The following is a 20,952-nucleotide window of genomic DNA, read 5'->3' on the forward strand; positions in this document are numbered from 1 at the left end:
TTAAAAAGGCCCCCTCGGCTTATACTCGAGTGAGCTGACGGTCCTCTCTTGACAGTTTTACTACCCTCAAAAGTTTTCGGTGTGGCTGCTTGGAAAAGGACATTCTCTGCGGCATTCCCTAAGTGGTGGAATTCCCTCCCTACATAACACAGTTTTCCTGGGCCTCTGGCAGCTGAGCTGCATACTTTTAGGACCCACCCCATTCCCATGAATGCTAATTTGTTTTCAACTGTTCATAACATTGTATTTTAAAATGTTGTGAGCTGCAGGCCTTCTGGTGAAAGGAAGGTAACAAATTTATTAAATCTTCATCATCATCAGTAAAGGAGCTGCTAGAAATAATTGTTCTAGGATATGTGATCAACAGTTCAAAATGAAGCTGCCGCGTGTTAAATAGCAGATCATGTGGTGTGTGGTGACTTACAGCTCAGTCTCATACATGTCCTCGAAATAAAAAGCAAACAAGTTCTATATGGTATTTACTCCAGGACAAGGGAGCCTTTTCTCCTCTGATTTTTCTCCTAGTTTTAGTGCTGACAGTTATTTTGCATGCAACTTTTAAAAAACAATTCTTTTTCAGGCACCTGACATATTTATTGAGATAATGCTTATACTGCCTGTTTTTTTTAAAAAAATCAATCTTTTTTACTTGAAACACGATCCATGAAGTGTGGTGAGAGGGGCTTTGTGACTGTCACAAAGATGGCCACCTTATATAGCAGGACTGGTGAAGCTTTGTCCCTCTAGATGTTGCTCAACTAAAACTCCCATCTGAGTTCTGGCCATGCTGGCTGGGACTGATGGGCCAAATGTTCACCAGTCCTGCTGTACGTTTGCACTCTCACAATAGCCATATAGGACTCTGTGCATCAGTATCCACCCTAGATTTTCAAACCAAACTCCTTTTTTTAAGCCACCATCTCAGAGCTAGATGTGACTGCTGTCACATATTTGATATTATCTTTTACAAAGAAAAATTAAAAAGCAATGCAGATGAGGACAGTGGATTGTTGGGCAAGGTTTTTAATCATTCCACCCCACCTCATGGTACCAACTAAAAAGATCCCCACACCAAACCAGTATTTTCTTTGTCTGAATAGCAGGGGCAATTGTAAAATAACCCCGGCCCACAGCCCTAATACTGATCAGAGCTATATGCTGCTGTTTAAATCTTTAACAACAGATAATTCACATATTTAATGTATCATCTAGTTTGTCCCTGAGGGGTTTGATGACTGTGAAGCACTGATGAATATATCAGTCACTTAATGCTATGTCTCTCCATTGTTGCAGAGAGCCCTGGGAAAAAGGGGGAGGGGTGGAATGGCTGGCTCTCTTTCAAGAAAAACCATTTTGCATACAGTATAGTTGAAAGGCAACAGGAATGCAACCAACTGCACTACAATGTATGATTAGAGTTCATTGTTATTCAAGCCTGAGAGGTCAGTTGAATTCAAAGTACTGCTGGATAAATCGGCTTGCTGGTCTTATTCACATTCATCAGATGGTACAGAGAACACCCATGTTCTAATTCTGCTGTTCATGCTCCATCAGAAGGCCAATATGAGACCACTTTAATGTTATATTTTAAGCAATTGCTTCCATTAATTAAAGCTGGGTCTTTCCTAAAAGCCATTTCAGGGAACGAATGATTTTTAGCAGGTCTTCTAATTAAGATGTCTTTGTTTTTGACTGACAGAGCTAAGTTTTAAAGATCTGAAGCCTTGGACTATTAATGCATCAACTTGCTGGATCTTCTGCCTAGCAGTTATTCCTATAGTACCTGTGCAAAGCTCTCTTCACAATAAAGAAAACACCAAAGCTTTTTCATGCTCAAAAGTTTATGTGGGCTTCAGTTGTCAAAATGAGTTCAATAAACAGTTCTTTTTTGCACAGCTGGGAGCCCATCCAAGGAGAAGGAAAACTCTGACCCTAAACCTCTGCTGCCTTGTGGCCATAATCATTTTAAGCTTGGTTCAAACAGTAGAGAGCCATGGGCTTCAAGAGGCACTCTTAGCTGGATATCACCCATTGTGTTATATTGCACACAAATGCTAGTAATACTTGCATTAAAGACAAATATATATATTTCCTAAGCAGGGCCACAATATTTTAAATGCAATATTTTAAGGAATAAAGATAATGCTCTTCCTGAAGGTTTGTGGATCCAAACTGTAGTTTCACCTACGCATTCTTGAAGGTGATTCTTACCCTCTATTGAGGAAGTTCTTATTTCATTCCACCTGGTAGTTTACCTAACACAAATTCTGGAAATACTGCACAGGAACTTGCTGCAGTCTCTTCCCAAATATAAGTAATTACTCACTCTACAATACCCATGAAGTGAACTGTGATGCACGTAAGACTGATTTGCTAATCCTTCACCATATAGGATAGCAGCATTCTGTTATGTACAGTCATAGGATTAAGGCATCTACTTCTAACTAACTCATGTCTATGGGAAAGATAACAGCTTAGGTTAAAATATGTATCTGGACCTTCTACTCCAACTCAAGATAAACAGAACGAAATAAGATTGAACAATAAGCCACTATTTAAAAACCGTTGTGGAAATTTGTAGCAGCCTTACCAGAGTCTTGTGAATTTAACACTTCTAAGGCATGCATCATGGCACTTGCGAAGACATTGGCATCTTCTTTGCTGCCAAAGTTGAGCCCATACACTTGCCTAGCATCCCGCCACTGATGAAACGTCTGTGTTGCTTGATTGTACTTCAATCCTTTTGGAATGGCACAATTTATTACCACCTAAAAAAATAGTAAAGTATAGTTATGGCTTAAAGGTGCTTTGTAGCATTTTCACCTATGGATGGATGTGTATTCCTTCCCCTATCCCCTTGTTCCAAAAGAATGCGAGAGATTTGCTTGTGGTCCTGCCTAAGGGGCCCAATGCCTTGGAATACACTTCCTGTTATCAGCAAATGTCCCCTTCCCTATTGATTTTCCTCAATTATATTGTTTTAATTATCATCCATAAAAAAACCCTGCAGTGCCAGCTAGGTCACTCCAAATAATAATTTAAAAAAACACCCCCCACACCAATATATTATAAAACAGTAATTTTCCAATGAAAATGCATAAACGGTCGTTAAATAAATATATTTCACAGCGTTTGACTATATTGTTTAGCATGAATAGAAATGGGCTGAGAAGAAACTTAAGAGGCAGTTGCGCCAGAAGCGGTTTAGTCCTGCTGGCTACATGACCTGGAAAGCTGTCTGTGGACAAACGCCGGCTCCCTTGGCCTGAAAGCGAGATGAACGCCACAACCCCATAGTCGCCTTTGAATGGACTTAACCGTCCAGGAGTCCTTTACCTTTACCTTATAGAAGAGGGCTAGGGAAGAAAAGCAGCACCTGCAGATGAGACCTGCCTTTGTGTCACTTGATTTGTCTGTGGGGAAAGGCTTGGGGATAGATTACAGAGACTATTATTCCCATGTTCTTATGTCCTCTTTCTCCATTGATCTTTGATTTATGTTTGGAACCGTTGGCATATGCAATTAGACAGAACAGAAAGATTTATGGTTTGTGCATGAGCAAGTGGAATTTAGATTAGCTTTGTCTGAAGATGATTTGCTACTATTTGTTAGCAGGCCTGAAACAGTTATATCAGAATTTATCAGATCAATGGATAAGTTTAGTCAGATTCCAGGATGAACAATAAAGTGGTTAAAATAAGAATGCCAGAGGGCAAGTCTAAATTGCCTGCTGTGTATGTCTTTCACTAAGCATTTTCACTAGGGATTTTGGTTTCTACAGATATTTCTCAAATCATTAAATTAAGCTTAAATAGGTTCATAACTGAGATCAGGCACTACTTAAACTTAGCACTTAGGGGTAGAGTTAATACATTTAAGATGTACTGCCATGAACAATAATTTTTCTTAGCGGTATTTGTCAACAAATTTCCAAGCATATTTTCAGAAGTTTAATGTATTATTTCTGATGTTTATTTGGGGTAATTCACCACCTCGTATATCACTTAAAATAATAAAATGGAAAGATGATTTAATTTTCCATATTTTATTTTATACTACAAGGCATAAACAAGTAGCAAGTTTCTTTTTCTAGGAGTACCCCCAGCATGGGCAATTTGAGAGGTGGCTCATGTAATACCTCTTTTGGGATGGGTGGTGCTGCAGTCTATACATGTAAAAAAGGGTCTACATCAACAATTTCAGCAACTAGGGAGTCACTGTGTATGCTGGCTTGCTGGCTATAATTTGATCCATATGCTGATAGTTATAGAATCATAGAATCATAGAGTTGGAAGAGACCACAAGGGTCATCGAGTCCAACCCCCTGCCAAGCAGGAAATTAACTTCATGGGGTAACCCTGATTTAAAGATAATTCTTTCTATGGAAGAAGTGGCTAGATTCTGGGATTTATACATTAGATGAGCTGATAGGAACAGATGGAGAATTTTTACAGTTTTCTTTATTGAGGGCCAGTTACTATTTACCAATGAGTGCTGAATGACAATATTTTCATTACAGCACCTGTTGGTGTCTATTTATGGTCCATCTGCAGTGCTTGCTTATACCCCAGGTGAGAGATGGGGTGGGATTCCCGTACAAGATGGTTTTGTTCTGTTTCTCAGCTGTGGCTTGACATCTTTATGGTGGGCTGTACATGTGACCTATTGTGGATTGATGTCTGCATGGCCTGGTGGCATGATAAATTGTGTATTCTTACTTTTGCTTTTGCAGAGTGTTCCAGGGAAGGATATCACAGTAGAAGGTGATTGAGGTGAAGGGTAGGCATTACAGAATGAGATGTTGAAGGGATTATGACAGGTGTTTGTGCCTAATATTCCTCATTAAACTCCCCCTTATCGGAGCATCAAGGGACGTGGGTGGCGCTGTGGGTTAAAGCCTCAGCACCTAGGACTTGCCGATCGCAAGGTCGGCGGTTCGAATCCCCGCGGCGGGGTGCGCTCCCGTCGTTCGGTCCCAGCGCCTGCCAACCTAGCAGTTCGAAAGCACACCAAAGTGCAAGTAGATAAATAGGGACCGCTTACCAGCGGGAAGGTAAACGGCGTTCCGTGTGCTGCGCTGGCTCGCCAGATGCAGCTTGTCACGCTGGCCACGTGACCCGGAAGTGTCTTCGGACAGCGCTGGCTCCCAGGCTTTAGAGTGAGATGAGCGCACAACCCTAGAGTCTGGCAAGACTGGCCTGTACGGGCAGGGGTACCTTTACCTTTTACCTATCGGAGCATCAATGGATAATCTAACACTGTCTCCTTCAGTCTGCTGGTTCTTCTGCTGGATACCAGGTCAGTTCGCAATGAATGCTAATCCATGATCTGAGTGTGGTTCAGCAGGCTGACCTGGTTGAGGCTGGGTCTCACCGAGACCTGGGTGGGGCAGCCGGGTAGGCCAATTTGACTCAGCTCTGCCCACCCAGGTACTTGGTGTGACATCAGCCCAGAATGGAGAGACTATTCACATACCACCATCATGTACCACCTTCCTTGGAGCAGCACTAGAGGGTCTGCATCTGACGCTGGGCCTAAGAGACCAGTTAAGCATGCTATTGGTGTACTGGTCGGCCACCCTGCTGCTCATGAGCCTCCCTGACTGAGCTTGTCTCAAGTGTGATGCTGGAGAACCCCAGTTCCGTGGTTTTGGGTGACTTCAACATTCATGCTGAGCATGCCGCAGGTCAAGTCTGGGAGTTCATTGCCTCCATGGCAACCATGGGCCTGTCTCAAGTGGTCATGGGTCCAATGCAGAGAGCAGGAAATAGCCTTGATTTAGTCTTTGCTCCATGTGGTGTGGGAGGTTGTCTGGAAATGGGGTGGTGGTGAATATCACTTCGTTGTCATGGTCAGTCCGGTCATGCCCTTTACTGAGCCCTTTCCAGCTCTATGATATTCTTTTTGAGGTGAAGCAACCAGAACTCTACACAATATTCCAGGTGCAGCTGCACTAAAGATTTGCACTATGATCTTCATTTTGTCTTCAAAACATTATCAATTACATACCTTCGACTCCTCGGTCATGAATCTGTTGCAACAAATGTTTCTGTTTTCTAAGTCCCTGATACCCTGATCCTTCAAGAGGCAAGCAATACACATACTAATATTGGTTTTTAAAAATCAGAATGTTGAAGTCACAAATGCAATCCTTTCCGCTTAAGCAGACTGGGACTTTAGTAAAGTTCACAAAGAAATCCCACTGTGAGGGTGAGTACAATGAGGGACCCTTGATATTTTCTAAGCGGCATGATGTAAAAATATAATAATCCTATTTTCTTCATCTGAAACTGTGAATAGGAACTAGCTGGCTTGTTAAATCAATAAATGAAACTTTGATCTCACCTACACCAACTCTTTGGATTCTACATTCCAAAACCGCCGGATACCGTATTTTTCGCACCATAGGACGCACTTTTTCCTTCCTAAAAAGCAAGGGGAAATGTGTGTGCATCCTATGGAGCGAATGCAGGGGGGAGGCAGGCAGGAAAAGCCCCCAAGAGCCGCACACAAGCTTTGTGCGCTCTTGCGGGCTTTTCCTCAGGAGGGAGAAGGGACTGACTGGCTGCATCAGTCCCTTCTCCCACCTCCCAGAGCCGTGCAGCCCCTTTAAAGAGCTGGCAGCTTCTGCCGGTTTTGCGGGAGGTGGGGGAATCCCCCCCCACCTCCCAGAAAAGCCAGGAGAAGCCGCGCAGCCCCTTTAAAGAGCTCACGGCTTCTGCGGGCTCTCCAGGAGGTGGGTGAAGCTGCAGCGGATTCCCTCCTCCCGGGCTCCCTTTGAAGAAGCAAAGTGGGAGGGGAGCAGCTTACACTCATGTAAGCAGATCCTCTCCCACTTTCCTGCTTCATAGTGGAGGGAATCCACTGCAGTTGCGAGCAGAGGATCCATGGCTCCGTTTCCTTCCCTCGAAGCAGGGTGCGGGGGTGCAGGGGGGAAATAGGGCAGGAAATAGATGCCGGGCAGGAAGACACAACCACACTTTGACCACTGCAAAGTCCACCTCAGCCTCCCCAGATTTCCACTGAGACGGCCAGGCTAATCTCGATGGCCATAAGTCAGGCTCAGCATTATTAACTGGACTTAGATAAGCCATGGTTCCCCTTCCTTCCCTCCTCTGAGGCTCGATTTAAAGCAGCAAAGCGGACAGGAGCCGCCCGCTTTGCTGCTTTAAATAGTTTAGTGCAACATTTGATTCAGAATAATTTTTTGTGTGTTTTCCTCCTCTAAAAACTAGGTGCGCCCTATGGTCAGGTGCGCCCTATGGTGCGAAAAATACGGTAATTCCACTCAGTTGGCTTAATTTATTTTTTGGTAAAAGAGACAAGAGATGATAAAAAATGTAGATTTGTGGTGAAAATCGTCTGAAAGCCTCTGACCTGTTTGACTGTCCTATTATTCTATTAAGTAAAAGGATCTGAGGTGGATCCAAAAGTTCATCTCCTTCCATCAATGTAAGAGAACATTTACATCTGACCAACTAAAATAAAAGGCCATTTTAATTACTTGAGCTTAATCACTTACCTGATGATCCTGAATCTTTCTGCCAACTACTCTAAATGTATTGTTGCCTGTATGATGATATATATGAACTCTGCTAAATCCAGTAGATCCACCAGCTGGTACCCACTTCTTATTAGCATCATCATAGACCATTACAGCAGCCCGTGCTTGGCAGATGCTCTGCTCACTGTTAAAACAAGGGAAAACAAATTATTAGAAGGAAAAACAACAACAAGTGATGTTAAATGTCCTATATGAAAGGAAACACCTTTTCAAAACAAAGGCAACATTCTACCACTCATTTCCCATTCTGAAACGTTCATAGATAATTTCATTAGTCCAATCAGACACTGTTCCCAAACAGTTCATCTAATTCTTCTGAATAGGGGAAGAGAAGGGATGACCACGTTGGACCAATTTATGTCATTAAAATAATAATAATAATCCAATCTTGCAATTCATACGTTTCTTATCCACTTTTCAAAGCACAAATCTTCACAAAATGGCTTATAATATTAAATTGGTATAAATACAGCTTTAAAATGACTGAAAATAAACATTGTAAATACAGCAACAACTTGGGCTCACAGTGCCTTAAGGACTGCCTAAGCCTTTATATCCCAGTTTGATGACAGAGGTCATCCAGAGTAGCACTGCTAGTTATCCCCCCCCCCCCCAATGTTAGAGGCCTGACCGGACTCAACCAGAGGTTCAGTATTTAGTGACACTGGTCCCAGGTTATGGAACATTCTTCCAACAGAGGTTCAGTAAGCATCCTTGCTTTTAACTATTAGGCTTCTCTTGATTTATTTATTTTTAAATACAGGTAGGCCTCCACAGTTGTTTAAAACAAACCATGGTTTAATCTGAACGTTTAATATGCTAGTGAATGCTACTCACAGAGCTCCCCCTCCCTCCTATTGCACCATGGATGAAACAAGCTAGAATCTGGCTTGTCGTGCCAACAGAACACAGGCTCCTGGTTTTGTTTCCTCAAGCAAACCACAAAACGCTAGCCAGTAAGAAACCTTGGCTACCACTTATGACTTGTTTGGAGGAAGCAAACCAACAGCCCCAGATTTGGACAACATAACAAGACAGACTGTGACTTGTTTAATTTGTGGTGGAAAAGCAGAGATGGGATGCCACAGGAACCTCTGAACATTGTGTAGCAGTATACTGCTCATTCTCATTAAATCATGGTTTGTTTTAAACTAAGGTTTAATATGAGATGTGAACCAGACCTATTCAACATGCAACTTCAGAGCACAGATTCTTCTTCCATTTATAACTGCCCAAATATTCAATGACCCATATTAATCTGGGAATAACTGGCTTTTAGCCCAGATTCCAGGGGACATAAAGCAGAGTGTGGCTCAATAGGATTTACAAAAAGGAGCATAATGTTAAAAAGCCTGCTAACATAATCTATTGGTCTGAACAAATAACTGCTAGGTTCATCCAAGGCATTATCCAACCAGCACAGAACACATATTTGAGTATTGGAGACTGGCTGGAAATTATTCAATATGGCAGGGTTCAAGTCAATCTGGGCAACTATAAAGTAACCTGAATGTTCTTAGGCAAACCTAAAATCAAAAGTTGCATTTTAATCTTTTTAGAAGACCATCTCTCACTACTACATATTTATTTATTAAATTTTATTATAATTTCCAGTGCTACATAATAACATGAAGCAAACTGAAAGCAACAATGCATTCAGAAAAAATATAGAAAAAATAACATTAAAAAACCCTGCTATCTTGTAGGACAGAGGTTAGCAACCTTTTTCAGCCATGGGCTACTCCACCGTCCCTCCGACCATGTGGTGGGCCGGACTATATTTTTTTTTGGGGGGGGGAATGAACGAATTCCTACGCCCCACAAATAACCCAGAGATGCATTTTAAATAAAAGCACACATTCTACTCATGTAAAAACACCAGGCAGGCCCCACAAATAACCCAGAGTTGCATTTTAAAGAAAAGGACACATTCTACTCATGTAAAAACATGCTGATTCCTGGACCATCCGTGGGCTGGATTGAGAATGCGACTGGGCCGCATCCAGCCCGCAGGCCTTAGGCTGCCTACCCCTGTTATAGGAGGATCAAATATTTTGTTAAATGAGCCATTAACCTGCAGATTTATGTTGACAACACCCCGGGCAGTTTTCAGCATTTTCATCCCCCCACCCCAAAAAATTAAATAGCAGTATAAACTTCCCATATATTTAGTTGTCATGTCTTAAAATATTTGTCTGAATTTGTTTCATTATAATAGTTAAACCACACTAAATACACATTTGAAATATGTCAGTTCAACTTTTTTTTTTTTTTTGCTTTTGTGATTATAAAGCATATAAATTTAACATGAAATGCTAGTTTTGATTTGTTCTCTAAATATAAATTAAATAAAAATGTTAACACAGGCTGTATCAATTAAGGGCAGCAATTTTTTAAAAAAGATTCTTTCTAGAAAACCACCACATTACTCTATAGAAACGGGGGTGGGGAGAGTATCACATTCAGCTATTTTTTAAGTATAAACCATTTATTCAGTATAATCTTGAAGTATAAACAACCCATTCAAGTTCTGCCCTTCCCCGCTAGAAAACATTCACTATGACACGGGGAAAACAGGACTAAAAATACAATAGAATCAGATATCAAAAATGAAACATAAAAACAATGACTACATAGCTCATCCTCAAAGAAACTGCAAGGACATCTGCTTCATGAGTGAGACAAACTAGCTTGTGGTGTTTGACGCATACTTTCCCAGCTGTTATTTGGATAGCTCTTTTTTTAGATACAACAACCCTACTTCTAGATCCAACAGAAATGCCCAGAGTACAATGCCCTTTCCTCAAAGACTTGGGAAAAGTTAAAGTCAATGTACTTCAGTAAAGGACACTGAAACCAGACCATATGCACAGTCCTAAAACATTCTCAGGTCATGGTTGTTGAATAAAAATGAGAAGATAGTCTGCTAGTTTGAGAGAACACAATCAGTAGAGTCAGTGCATAGATGAGAGTTATGAACATCAAGAGTGAAGTCCGTTCTCTATCACAAACTATGTTAATCTATCTTTAAACATTTGTTACAGCACAATCCTAGACATGGTCTACTCACAAGTAACTCTCAGTGTGCTCAAAGGGGCTTATTCCCAGATAAGTGGGTACAGGATTTCAGCATGTATAAACTAAAGTGTTGGTGGAGGAAAAAGAGGTCACAATTAACCTGGATTGGGGTTATTTATGAAGACTTAGGATATTAGCTAGAAAACTATAACCTGTTTTATATAGCAGCCTTGCAGCAAGACAGTCATCTCTTCATATTTAACTGGCTTACTGAAATAAACCTGCACAGAATTAGTCCAGATCACCCACCAACACAAATGTAGCAGCTCTGCTGCACTAATAAGCGAGCAGCTAGAGCTTGTGGTTTGTTGTAGAAGCCTTTTAAGCAGTGGGTACCAGCATGCTACTAATCTGTGTTAAACCATAGTTATTTTCTAACGTTAAGTGCAAACTGCATTCCAATGTTAAATGCTGGTTCCTGACCAAAGAGCTCACCATGTTGACTAGGTTAGCTTTTCTGGCACTTAAGATCTTAAGCAGATACTCAGTGGTAAAGCATTTAGGGGCATGTTAGTGATATCTCCATCACAATTCTGATGCAGATATTGGATGCAAAACACAGATTGTGCCACTTGCCTTACTCAGACTTTATACCCCTGTCTATACTTGGTACAAAGTAGAAATTATTTTAGTTAAGACTGTTTCTAGAGTACACCAATGTATGTCAGCTGTGTTATTTATTGCAAAGGTATTTAGTCTCTTCATGCTATAAACGGAAAAACCAAATCAATAACCCCAGAGTATTTGCACCGTCACCAATAGACAACATGAAGCCTCGCTAGACAAGACAAGAATACTTAACTAGTTTTTCCAGAGGGAATTGCAGTTTGAGAACTAAATCAAAATGTGCAAGCACAATAACTGAGAGCTTTCAATGCACAGTGTATCAAAATGAGGTACTGGAGAAAATGCAGTATTTTACTGTTATGCATTGTTTGTTGGAGCCTCCCCCCTAACTCCTGCTCTGAATCCTTTTTTATACACATTATATATATTTTCATACATATCAGACCTACTCATTCATTACCCTGCTGGATGGGAGGGAAATCAGGTCTTGGGTTGATTAACATCCGATACCCTTTTAAATGTGTTGTGGAACCATGAGCTAGTTTTCAATTAAGTTTTACTCAGAGTAGAACCACAGGAATTAATGAGCTGGGTTAGGCCCATTATTTTCAACAGGTCTACTCTAAACTTTAGTAGAACGCCGCCCATGATTTACAGTGAACAAACTTTATCTATTAAAGGGTAAATCAATTCAAAGTCGCTTTTTCATTGCCTTTTCAGTTGCAGTTTTTCCTCTAGATTATGCTACTGTTATATAAACTGAAGATTTGTTTTCCTAACAAAATAATTTACTATGCTAGTTAAATGTAAGATTTATTTGGATTTAGTTATAAATGGCATTACTGAGATAGTAACAGTTCAATCTTAAACACTAACTTTGTTTGGAAAACCAGTATTGACTCATTTTCCCCTTTTAAAATGTTTTTGGAAAACAGCATGCTTTAAGCGACTAGGATACAAAATTATATTGGTACAAAAACCTTTTCTTGGCACACAGCCCATTTTTGTTTTTTGTTTAAAAACATTTTATCTATGATGCAAGGAGAAACCAGATCAACCTTTCTGTTTATCCTAATAATAAGAAAACGAGTAGTACCTGAGCAGTTCAAGTACTGTTCAGTAAAGAATGACTTTCACCATTAATCCTAAAAGGTTCAAAAGGATAAATATAACTATCTTACAAGTACTTGGAGAAAACGCTTCATGTGGGATATCAGTCACTCCCTTATGTCTGTCAGAAAGTCACATATGCAGGAACATATTCCAAATGTACCTTTAATTCTTATTTTGTTAATTGTTTTGTAGTGCTCAAGCTATTCGTGCTAAAAATAGTTTGCTACATATAAAAAACTACGTGCAACAATTAATTTCTTGTTATCAGAAAGAGATCAACCTCTTTTCAACAACAATTTAAATTAATTTAAAAGTTTGTATTATCTTTCAGAAGCAGGATTTCTGTACGTTTTATCACAAGCAAGAGCTATGGTGTGTACTTACATTGCTACAGGCAGCTGGAGCACAGCCAAGGGTATATCTGCCAGTTTCATGGTTTGCTGCTCTTTGTCAGACAATCTTAAAATTCTCATAGTAAAATGTATAACCCCCCGCAATGGGTATTTCTCAAGACTTTTGAGTGCTCAACTAGACTAGAAGCTTGAAAGTAATGTCCCAATTTCTAATTAAGTCAGAGAGTAGTCTTGCAAGAATGTAACTGGTCCCTAAAATAAACATGCCACTGAAATCTTAGCCATATGCTGTAATTCTTTTCCTTCCTGAACTCATTCTCTAAATGTAGTAGGTAACAGTGAAGTGTATGCAGGACTCAACTGGAGAAACTTTTACCAAGCTACTACAAAGTAACTATCGCAGGCATTCAGGCAAGGGCATTTTCTTCTGCATAAAGTGTTACGAAGGAATACAAGCAGAAAATCGGCATGGAAGATTTCACAGGTTGTGCAGAAAAGATCGATGAGCACAATGCATCCATCCCAGCAATTCTGTTTAAGGGCAGGTTAAAAATATCTTAAATAAAGAGCAGGACAGACAGGTCCTACTCCTGCAAAACCATTCCTCAACTGTTTAATCATGGTATTTCTCCAAAGGAATCATTCCAGATCGCTCCTTCACATGGGAGATTACACCGAAACAGTCCTACTGAATGCAACTCGATCCGCAAGAAATTAAAATACACAATATATATCTGACTGCCTCTCCCAATACGAACCTATCCGGACCCTTCACCTGAGGGCATTCTCCATGTGAGGGAGGTTCACCAAGAGCAAAGCCTTTTGGGTTGGGACTCGCTAGCTGTGGAATTCTCCTCAGTGAGGTCTAAAAAGGAGGGCATCATTAACCTCCTTTTAGCACCAGAATAAAACTCATCTTTTGTCCCAGGCATTTGATGGGAATATGACAAGCTGGCTGACGGCCTACTTGATAAGAATGTCCTTGCTGTTGAAATTTTTGTTGTTTTTCTTTGATGGAATGATTTTATTGAAACTGATTTTATTGAAACTTCAGCTGCTTTAGAATGCAACTGCAGTTGGTCCAAAATGCAGACACTGCCGGTGAGATGATCAGACCACCTGGCAGGATCTTACTGGACATAAGGGTGAGGGCCCTTTTACATGGGGACCCTGTGACACTGGAAGTCCCTCTCTGTAGAAAAGCAATCAAATGCCCTGGCTTCAAGGATTTTGGAAGAACTTTTTTCTTACTTGCCTTCCATAAGCGATGTTTTGTTGTTCGGACTATGGCTATTCTCTGCTGTTCTACTGGATTTTCTGGGGGGTTGGGGGGCAATTCTATTTCTTTTGTAGAGTCATGTTTTTCTGTATGTTGTATTTTATTGTTGTAAGCCACTTTTAGCAGGCCCCACCTAGAAATGCTTTAAAATAAACAAACTCCCATCAACCCCCGCCAGATACAGAGCACAAAGTTTTGGAAGAGTGGCCTAGTCTTGGGAAGAACTGTCTGCCCTCTTTGATCACTAGATGTCCTTAGGCTGCAAGGAAGCAATGGGTCATCATAGCACATGACAGCTACTTGAGGCAAGTACTCATTTTTTTGTGACATCAAAACTTGCATGGGTGTCTGAATATGAGCACAATATGCACAATATGCAATCCATCAAGTATGCTATTTTTAGTTTTACTTTTAGCATTTAAAAATGCTTATGAATTAAACTATTAATAGTGCAGGAAATTTTATTACTATATGTCAGGGACGTTCAACTCCCGAGAGACTGCGATCTACTCCCACAATAAAAAGCTGGCAGTGATCTACCTATTTTTGGGGGGAGACATCAAAATTGTTGATTTTTTTTTTTAGGGGAGCGAGTGAGGGCCAGGGCCGGATGCTTCCCCCCACGGAGGAAATTAATTGAGCCGCTAGCTGCTGTCAACCTGTTGGACATCCCTGTATATGTTAAAAAGAAGCATCTAACAGATTCATTTTCAGCTGTAAAGGTTCTGGCACTCGCCTACTATCAAAGGACAGCTTCACAATACAGTGAATGCTCACTACATATTCCAATGCTGAACACTAATGCTTGAAGGCAAGCTTATGGCAAACAAGTAAATATGTGCTTACTAAGCATATGCTTACTACATATGTGCTACTTCATGATGGGAACATGCTGCAGAATAAGCAGGATACATATTAGACAACCAATCCTATTCTGGGAATACCAGGTGGTATTCTAAGGCACCCTGGAATTGTGATGCATTAAGCCACATCTCAGCGTACTCAGTCTTGCCTTTCAGTTTCTTGTAACAAACTTTGACTGAGCAAGCTGTACAGAAAAGCTTACAAGATACAGTTGTACCTTGGTTCTGGAACACCTTGTGACTCAAACATTTAGCCTCCCGAACACCACAAACCTGGAAGTGAGTGTTGCTGCTTTCAAACACTTTTTGGAAGCCAAACGTCCAATGCAGCTTCCGCAGCTTCTAATTGAGTGCAGGAAGCTCCTGGAGCCAATTGGAAGTGGTGCCTTAGTTTCTGAACGTTTTTGGAAGTCGAACGGACTGCCGGAATGGATTCTGTTCAAGAACCAAGGTACGACTGTACCTACCATGTTAGAACAGAATTACCATTCATGCATTAAGTCTATGCAGTCTCTGTCAGAACTCTGCCATAACTAATTTCCATGGAGCAATTTTTGAGAAATGACTTAATTCCTCTCACAGTCACAACTGCTCAGTATACACATAGAATATATGGAGGGAAAATGTATTATTGTCTCCGGTGTAGATTTTGAGGGTACACAGAGGGCTGCAGAGAAGAGGAGAGGAATGAAAAGTCTATTGTGCAAGCTGGATACAACCCTTAGTTCTTGAACGTCTAAGATAGTAATCTAGATTCCCCCACCCCCAAACAGGGGGTTAGTTACACACTATAGACAGGCAAACTTTTAGAGATAGCATTGAAACAGTTTACCGTTGTAGCAGATCACTTTACAAGAGGTGTATGTGTTGTTTTCAAGTACTTAAGCACAATTGTTACTCTTCTACAAGAACCATAGAAGTAATTTAAGACTTACTGGTGGAATTTTTTTAAAAAGAAAAATGGTCTTTCTTCATATACAAATAGAATAATGTATGGAGTGTGCATGCCACCTACCTAAGTGTTATAAATCACTTGTGTAGAACAGCTCTTGGGGAACAATAATGCCGTATCAATCAGCAAGTGCTCTTAAGCTTTCTAAAAAGTTCTATTTGCTAAATAATAAATAATTGTAGACTAGGTGGCATTTCTTAACCTGTTTGCTAATCATCTGCAGGTTTTTTTGTTCTTCTTTTTAGCATTCACCAGATATTTTAAAGGAGAACTGTTTTGTCTCTTGCACTGAAGAACCACCATTCATATTATTAATTAATGCTATGTTATGAAAAGCTTTGCACAAATTGTGAAGTGAGAATCAGTACAAACAAGGAGTCAGGGGGGAATGCCCTAAAAACAGATGTAAAATATTCAGTGAAGACTGCAAAACATACCAGATGGCAGGCGCTAGCCTTGAAGCTCCTCCCAGTATCTTGACAGCTAAAAGGAAAAAAAGCCCCCAATGGCTAGCACCACCTTTTAGTGAGTACTACTTGATTCAACTAAAAGCCAGTCAAAAGTGCCTTCACTGTAGCTCTCTATCCTCTTGCTGGCTATAGGGGAAATAATTTTGCTTAACTAGTGTCAAACCATATGGGTATGTTTTTATTTTATTTCAAAAATTGAAAGACCACCCTTCAGCTAGGGCTGGACAGTATCTGGTTTTCAACATCATGATATATCACCAGCTAAACAACGTGATACGCCAATATATCACGATGTCTGAGATATAATGGGGCTATGTAGAGGCACTGGCTGACTTCACTGCCACTTGCAGGAGGCAGAGGAGAGGTGACCTGGCAGAGTTAATAGGGGCTACAGGAATCAAGAGAAACATTGGCTGGCTTCGTGATTTTTGCATAGCTCACACACACACATCATGATTTGCGATATATTGCCAGGTCAAAAATTATGAAACTGATATCACAATATAGACGTCCAACCGCTTTGGATGATATACCGATATACTGTCCAGCCCTACTGTGGAGGAAGCTTCTGAGATCTTCAGAACTTGAAGAAGCTGCTCTCCCAGACCACATTAACTTACTGGGTATGTAAGGGATAAGGCAAGTCTCTCAATCTGCATTCCAGATCTTTAGTGTCATTATTATTAGCACAGCATCTGCTAATGAATATTTTGATGACGCTCCAGTAAGAAACAGTAGTCCTAGTACACATGCCTAGTACACCCTTAATGAAGGTCAAACAGGTGCTGGGGAGCCTTATGTTCCGTAATTTAAGAAAGGTGGGCTATAAATCACTACACATAAATAGTAAAAAATAATGGTGACTGGAAGTGTTCCACACAACATATCAACCATTTTCATCTATTTAAAAAACGGTACAAATTGATGTTATTATCTACAAGGTGCCTGAATTCTGCATACAGATGACGACCATTTTGCACGGGGGTTCCATTCCTGGAGTCTGCACACGTCAGTGGAGAATGCATAAGCCTGTTCCGCCCTCTTCCGTGTCCCAAAAGACCCACACATTGGCTGTCTTGTGTCAACTGGACAAGCGCAAAATGGTTGCGGCTTGTACTTAAGTGAACACTTTTCCTCATAGGAACTCTGCCATTGGTTGAGATTGAGGGAGGAAGGTTCACTCCCTTCGTTCACATAATGAGACTGCAGGACATTGCCTCCCGTGTAGAAGTTAAATCCACAGCACACCCAAGACAATTCAGGAGACAGGAAACATTCAGACATAAGTCTGTACTGTACTTATTATACAGTAGTAATAGAGGCAGTGTAGTATAGCAGATAAGACTAGTACCTGAGAGACTATGTTTCAAATCCCAACTCAGCCATAAAAATCACTGGGTGACCTTGGGCCAGTCACTGCCTCTCAGCCTAACCTACCTCACAGGGTTGTTTGGGAGATTAAATGAAGAGGGGCAGAACCATGTACACCACTTTGTGCACTTTGGAGAAAAAGTTGGGATGCGATAAATAAAAAAAATTAAATTAAGCAGTAAGGGTATTTTAAAATCTTAAAACGTTCACTGCTTCTTAAAGCTAATGCAATCAGGTCTTCTGCTCATACTGACTTTTCATAAATCGAGCTCTCATTTCTATCATTCCAGGGCTAGATAAAAAGCAGTAGTTATTCAATGTGTGCATACAGATGAACACATTTAAAATCAGCTCTTGAAATGTCAAATCTCATAATGGCACCGTCTGTGCCTTTTCTATTGTGCAGTTTCATTTAATTGCTATGGCACATATCTCTAAGTTCCAAACCAGCACAGTATCCCAATGCCCTTATGCCACAGAAAGTTGTTCAAAATGCATCTACATTTTTAGACAACACCAAATATAGAATTATTGTTATGATAAGCAAGCCTCAACAGCTCAGGCAAGAAGTCAGTCAAACCATGCTTTGGCCATCAGAAATATGCTCCCACTAACCACAGTTAGTACACAGGGTACTACCCAAACCAGAACTAGAAATCCATTTTGAATCAACACTGGAGGAAATCTATAGTTAGCAGTAAACAGAATTTGTGGAGTTTAGACATCAGAGCTAAGTATTTTTATTTTTAATTATTTATACAAAATATTTGTAGCAGTTTACAACAATATAAAATATAAATGCATAAAATACAACATATTTAAAACAACCAAATAAAAATTAAAAAGTAAAAAATTATCCAGTAACACCTTATAGACAAACTAAGTTTGTTCCGGTATAAGCTTGGTTGGGCTATAAGGTGCTACTGGACAATTTTTTACTTTTTTATTTTTATTTCAACAGCGTCAGACCAACACAGCTAGCTACCTGAACTTAAAACAACCAAGATATCCAATTCACCTAAAGAACATACAACTAGCATACCGTCAAAAATATCCCAGCTAGATCTGACAAACAGCACTTAGAAGCCTAGATTAGCCCCCAAAGGCTATGATGCCAAAAAACAAACAAAAACAAATAAACTGCAGGGCAGGAAGTACAGGAAAGAAACAGAGCGCAAAAGGGGAGAAGCAGCCAAACATGAGGCACATTCCTATAAATTGAGCCAATAGTTTCAAGGTACTGTACATGTTTTAGCAATCCATGTTACAGTCCAAGCATTCAATTGTATGCATCCTTTAGATGAGCAGCGTTATTTCAAAAATTCACACACTTTAATGACAAACTCTCTGCTTCACGACCACAGGAAATAACCTATATTACATCATCTACCACTGACCTATATATAATTGGCAATGCTAGTAAAGACCGTACTACTGACTCACTCCACTAGTGTGGCATATGGCCAATATTCTTTTAGAGGGATTACCATTCAATTATTTCCATGCGGACTTGAACAGGAAGTATTTTATCACTTCAGATGCTGTTAACGGCAGTAACCTTCTAAGACAAAAATGGACTCCCACAGAAGGTGGAGGAGGTTTTTAAGCAGAAGTTGGGTGGCCATCTGTCATAGATGCTTTAGTTGAGATTCCTGCATTGCAGGGGGTTGGACTAGATGACTAGAAGGGGGATACCTTCCAAATCTACAATGCTATGTTTCTATGACCTTGCTCACATTTGTTTATGTAAGTACTTTTCAAGTTGGAACTGGTGAATCCTGGAGTTCTTTGGAAGCTTATCAGGGAATCATCTATGACTCAATCAATACTGGCAGAAAGGCTTTTCTGAAGACAGGCTTGTCCACTGCTACTAAACATTCCCTACAATGTAGATAAAAATGGCTGAAAAGATACAACCAATTGTATAGTGTGCATGTCTGTTTGTTGAAACATTTCACTGAACGTACATGAACATCCAGCTATTCTGTCCAGCTCAAGAGATTCCTATCAGGCCCACTTAATTGTTAAAGCATAACTAATCTGTGTTAAGTGGCCCCGGGTATGCATTCTTATGGATCATGGAGATTTCCCTGTTTTAGACTATGCAAGACTGACATCAGCATAGCCCGCCTCAAAGTATGAAACCCAAAACTGTTTGCAAAATGCTGGGGTTCTGTGACAAATGACAAGAGAAGGACAGGATTCCCTGGAAGTGGAAGACAGAGAATTTGAAAACCACTTTTAAAGTGACAAACAATATCTATCCTATTCAAAGAGACATATTGGTTTCAAGAAAATGCATTAACCCTCCGGGCCCCTTCCAACTCTACAATAAACCGACAAAGGAAAGATATGACAAATGTGAACAGCACTAGTTTCAAAACATATTCTTGGGTGTTCCAAATGCACTTAAAAATCACATCCACACATACACTATGCCCTACTCAGTAGGGCCTACTCTCTGACAATTCTCCAGTTACACTAGCTCACACACTGGAAGACTTCACTCAATCTGGCCCATCATTTTTTATGGGAGTCAGTTCTATAGTTTAGCTATGAAGAAGCACTTTCTTTTATCCACCCTGAATCTTCTAACACTCTGCTTCATAGGGTGTCCAAAAGATCTAGTGCAGGGGTCTGCAACCTTTAAGACAAAAAGAGCCACTTGGACCCGTTTCTGAAGAAAAAAACACTGGGAGCCGCAAAACTCGTCATTATAAAAATAACTTTTTTGTCACTTTTTTATTATTTCTTTGTTTGACCCCTCAGAATTACTCCTCCTCATAGAAATAAACGTTAAATTAACAAGTTACCTTTTTGTGTGTGTGTGTTCTTCACTCCCCTTCAAAACAGTGACCAGCGTACATGCCCCCTTTCAATACAGGGACCAGCGTACATGCCCCTTACAATGTAGCGGGCGGGCGGGCAAGTGACGTTGGGGCGGTGCGTGACTAACGCACGCACCGCCCCCATGCGATGTCACAGCCAGTACAGCGCCCGCCACAGTGGGGAGTGTCGGGGCGCACAGTGCGCCTCCTCCCCTCGCTAGTATCCGCCCCGGAGCCGCGGCAAAGGTGTAAAAGAGCCACATGCGGAGCCGCGGGCTGCCTACCCCTGATCTAGTGTTATGAGAGAGAGAAAAACTTTTTCTATCTACTTTCTCCAAGCTGCACATAATTCTCTATACTTCTATCATGCCGCCTCTTACTTGCCTTTTTCTAAATTGAAAACTCCCCAAAGTTACAACTTTTCTTCATAGGGGAGTTGCTTTATCCCCTTGATAATTTTGGTTGCTCTTTCTGAAACTTTTACAACTCTAGAATATCCTTTTTGAGGTGAGGC

General features: G+C 40.6%; 1 protein-coding gene across 20 annotated transcripts in view; it reads right to left on the reverse strand.

Annotated features, from left to right (window-relative positions):
• Nucleotides 1–20,952, reverse strand: part of ENAH (ENAH actin regulator) — a 146,482-nt gene that overhangs the window by 28,245 nt on the left and 97,285 nt on the right. For 12 of the 20 annotated variants that reach the window (XR_014509754.1, XR_014509755.1, XR_014509756.1 and 9 more), the window contains 2 exons: nt 7,523–7,688; nt 2,591–2,768 (listed from right to left, as the gene is read on the reverse strand). Coding sequence is in view for 13 of the 20 variants with exons in the window: in XM_083434435.1 (XP_083290561.1) it covers nt 2,591–2,768; nt 7,523–7,688 (344 nt within the window). In the remaining 7 variants the exon portion in view is untranslated. Of the gene's footprint in view, nt 1–2,590; nt 2,769–7,522; nt 7,689–12,706; nt 12,880–20,952 lie in introns of those variants that run through there. The other 8 variants (XR_014509758.1, XR_014509759.1, XR_014509760.1 and 5 more) reach the window with 5 other exon arrangements.

The sequence above is a fragment of the Podarcis tiliguerta genome, assembly GCF_965153285.1.
Source record: "Podarcis tiliguerta genome assembly, chromosome: 3".
Classification (NCBI taxonomy): domain Eukaryota; kingdom Metazoa; phylum Chordata; class Lepidosauria; order Squamata; family Lacertidae; genus Podarcis; species Podarcis tiliguerta.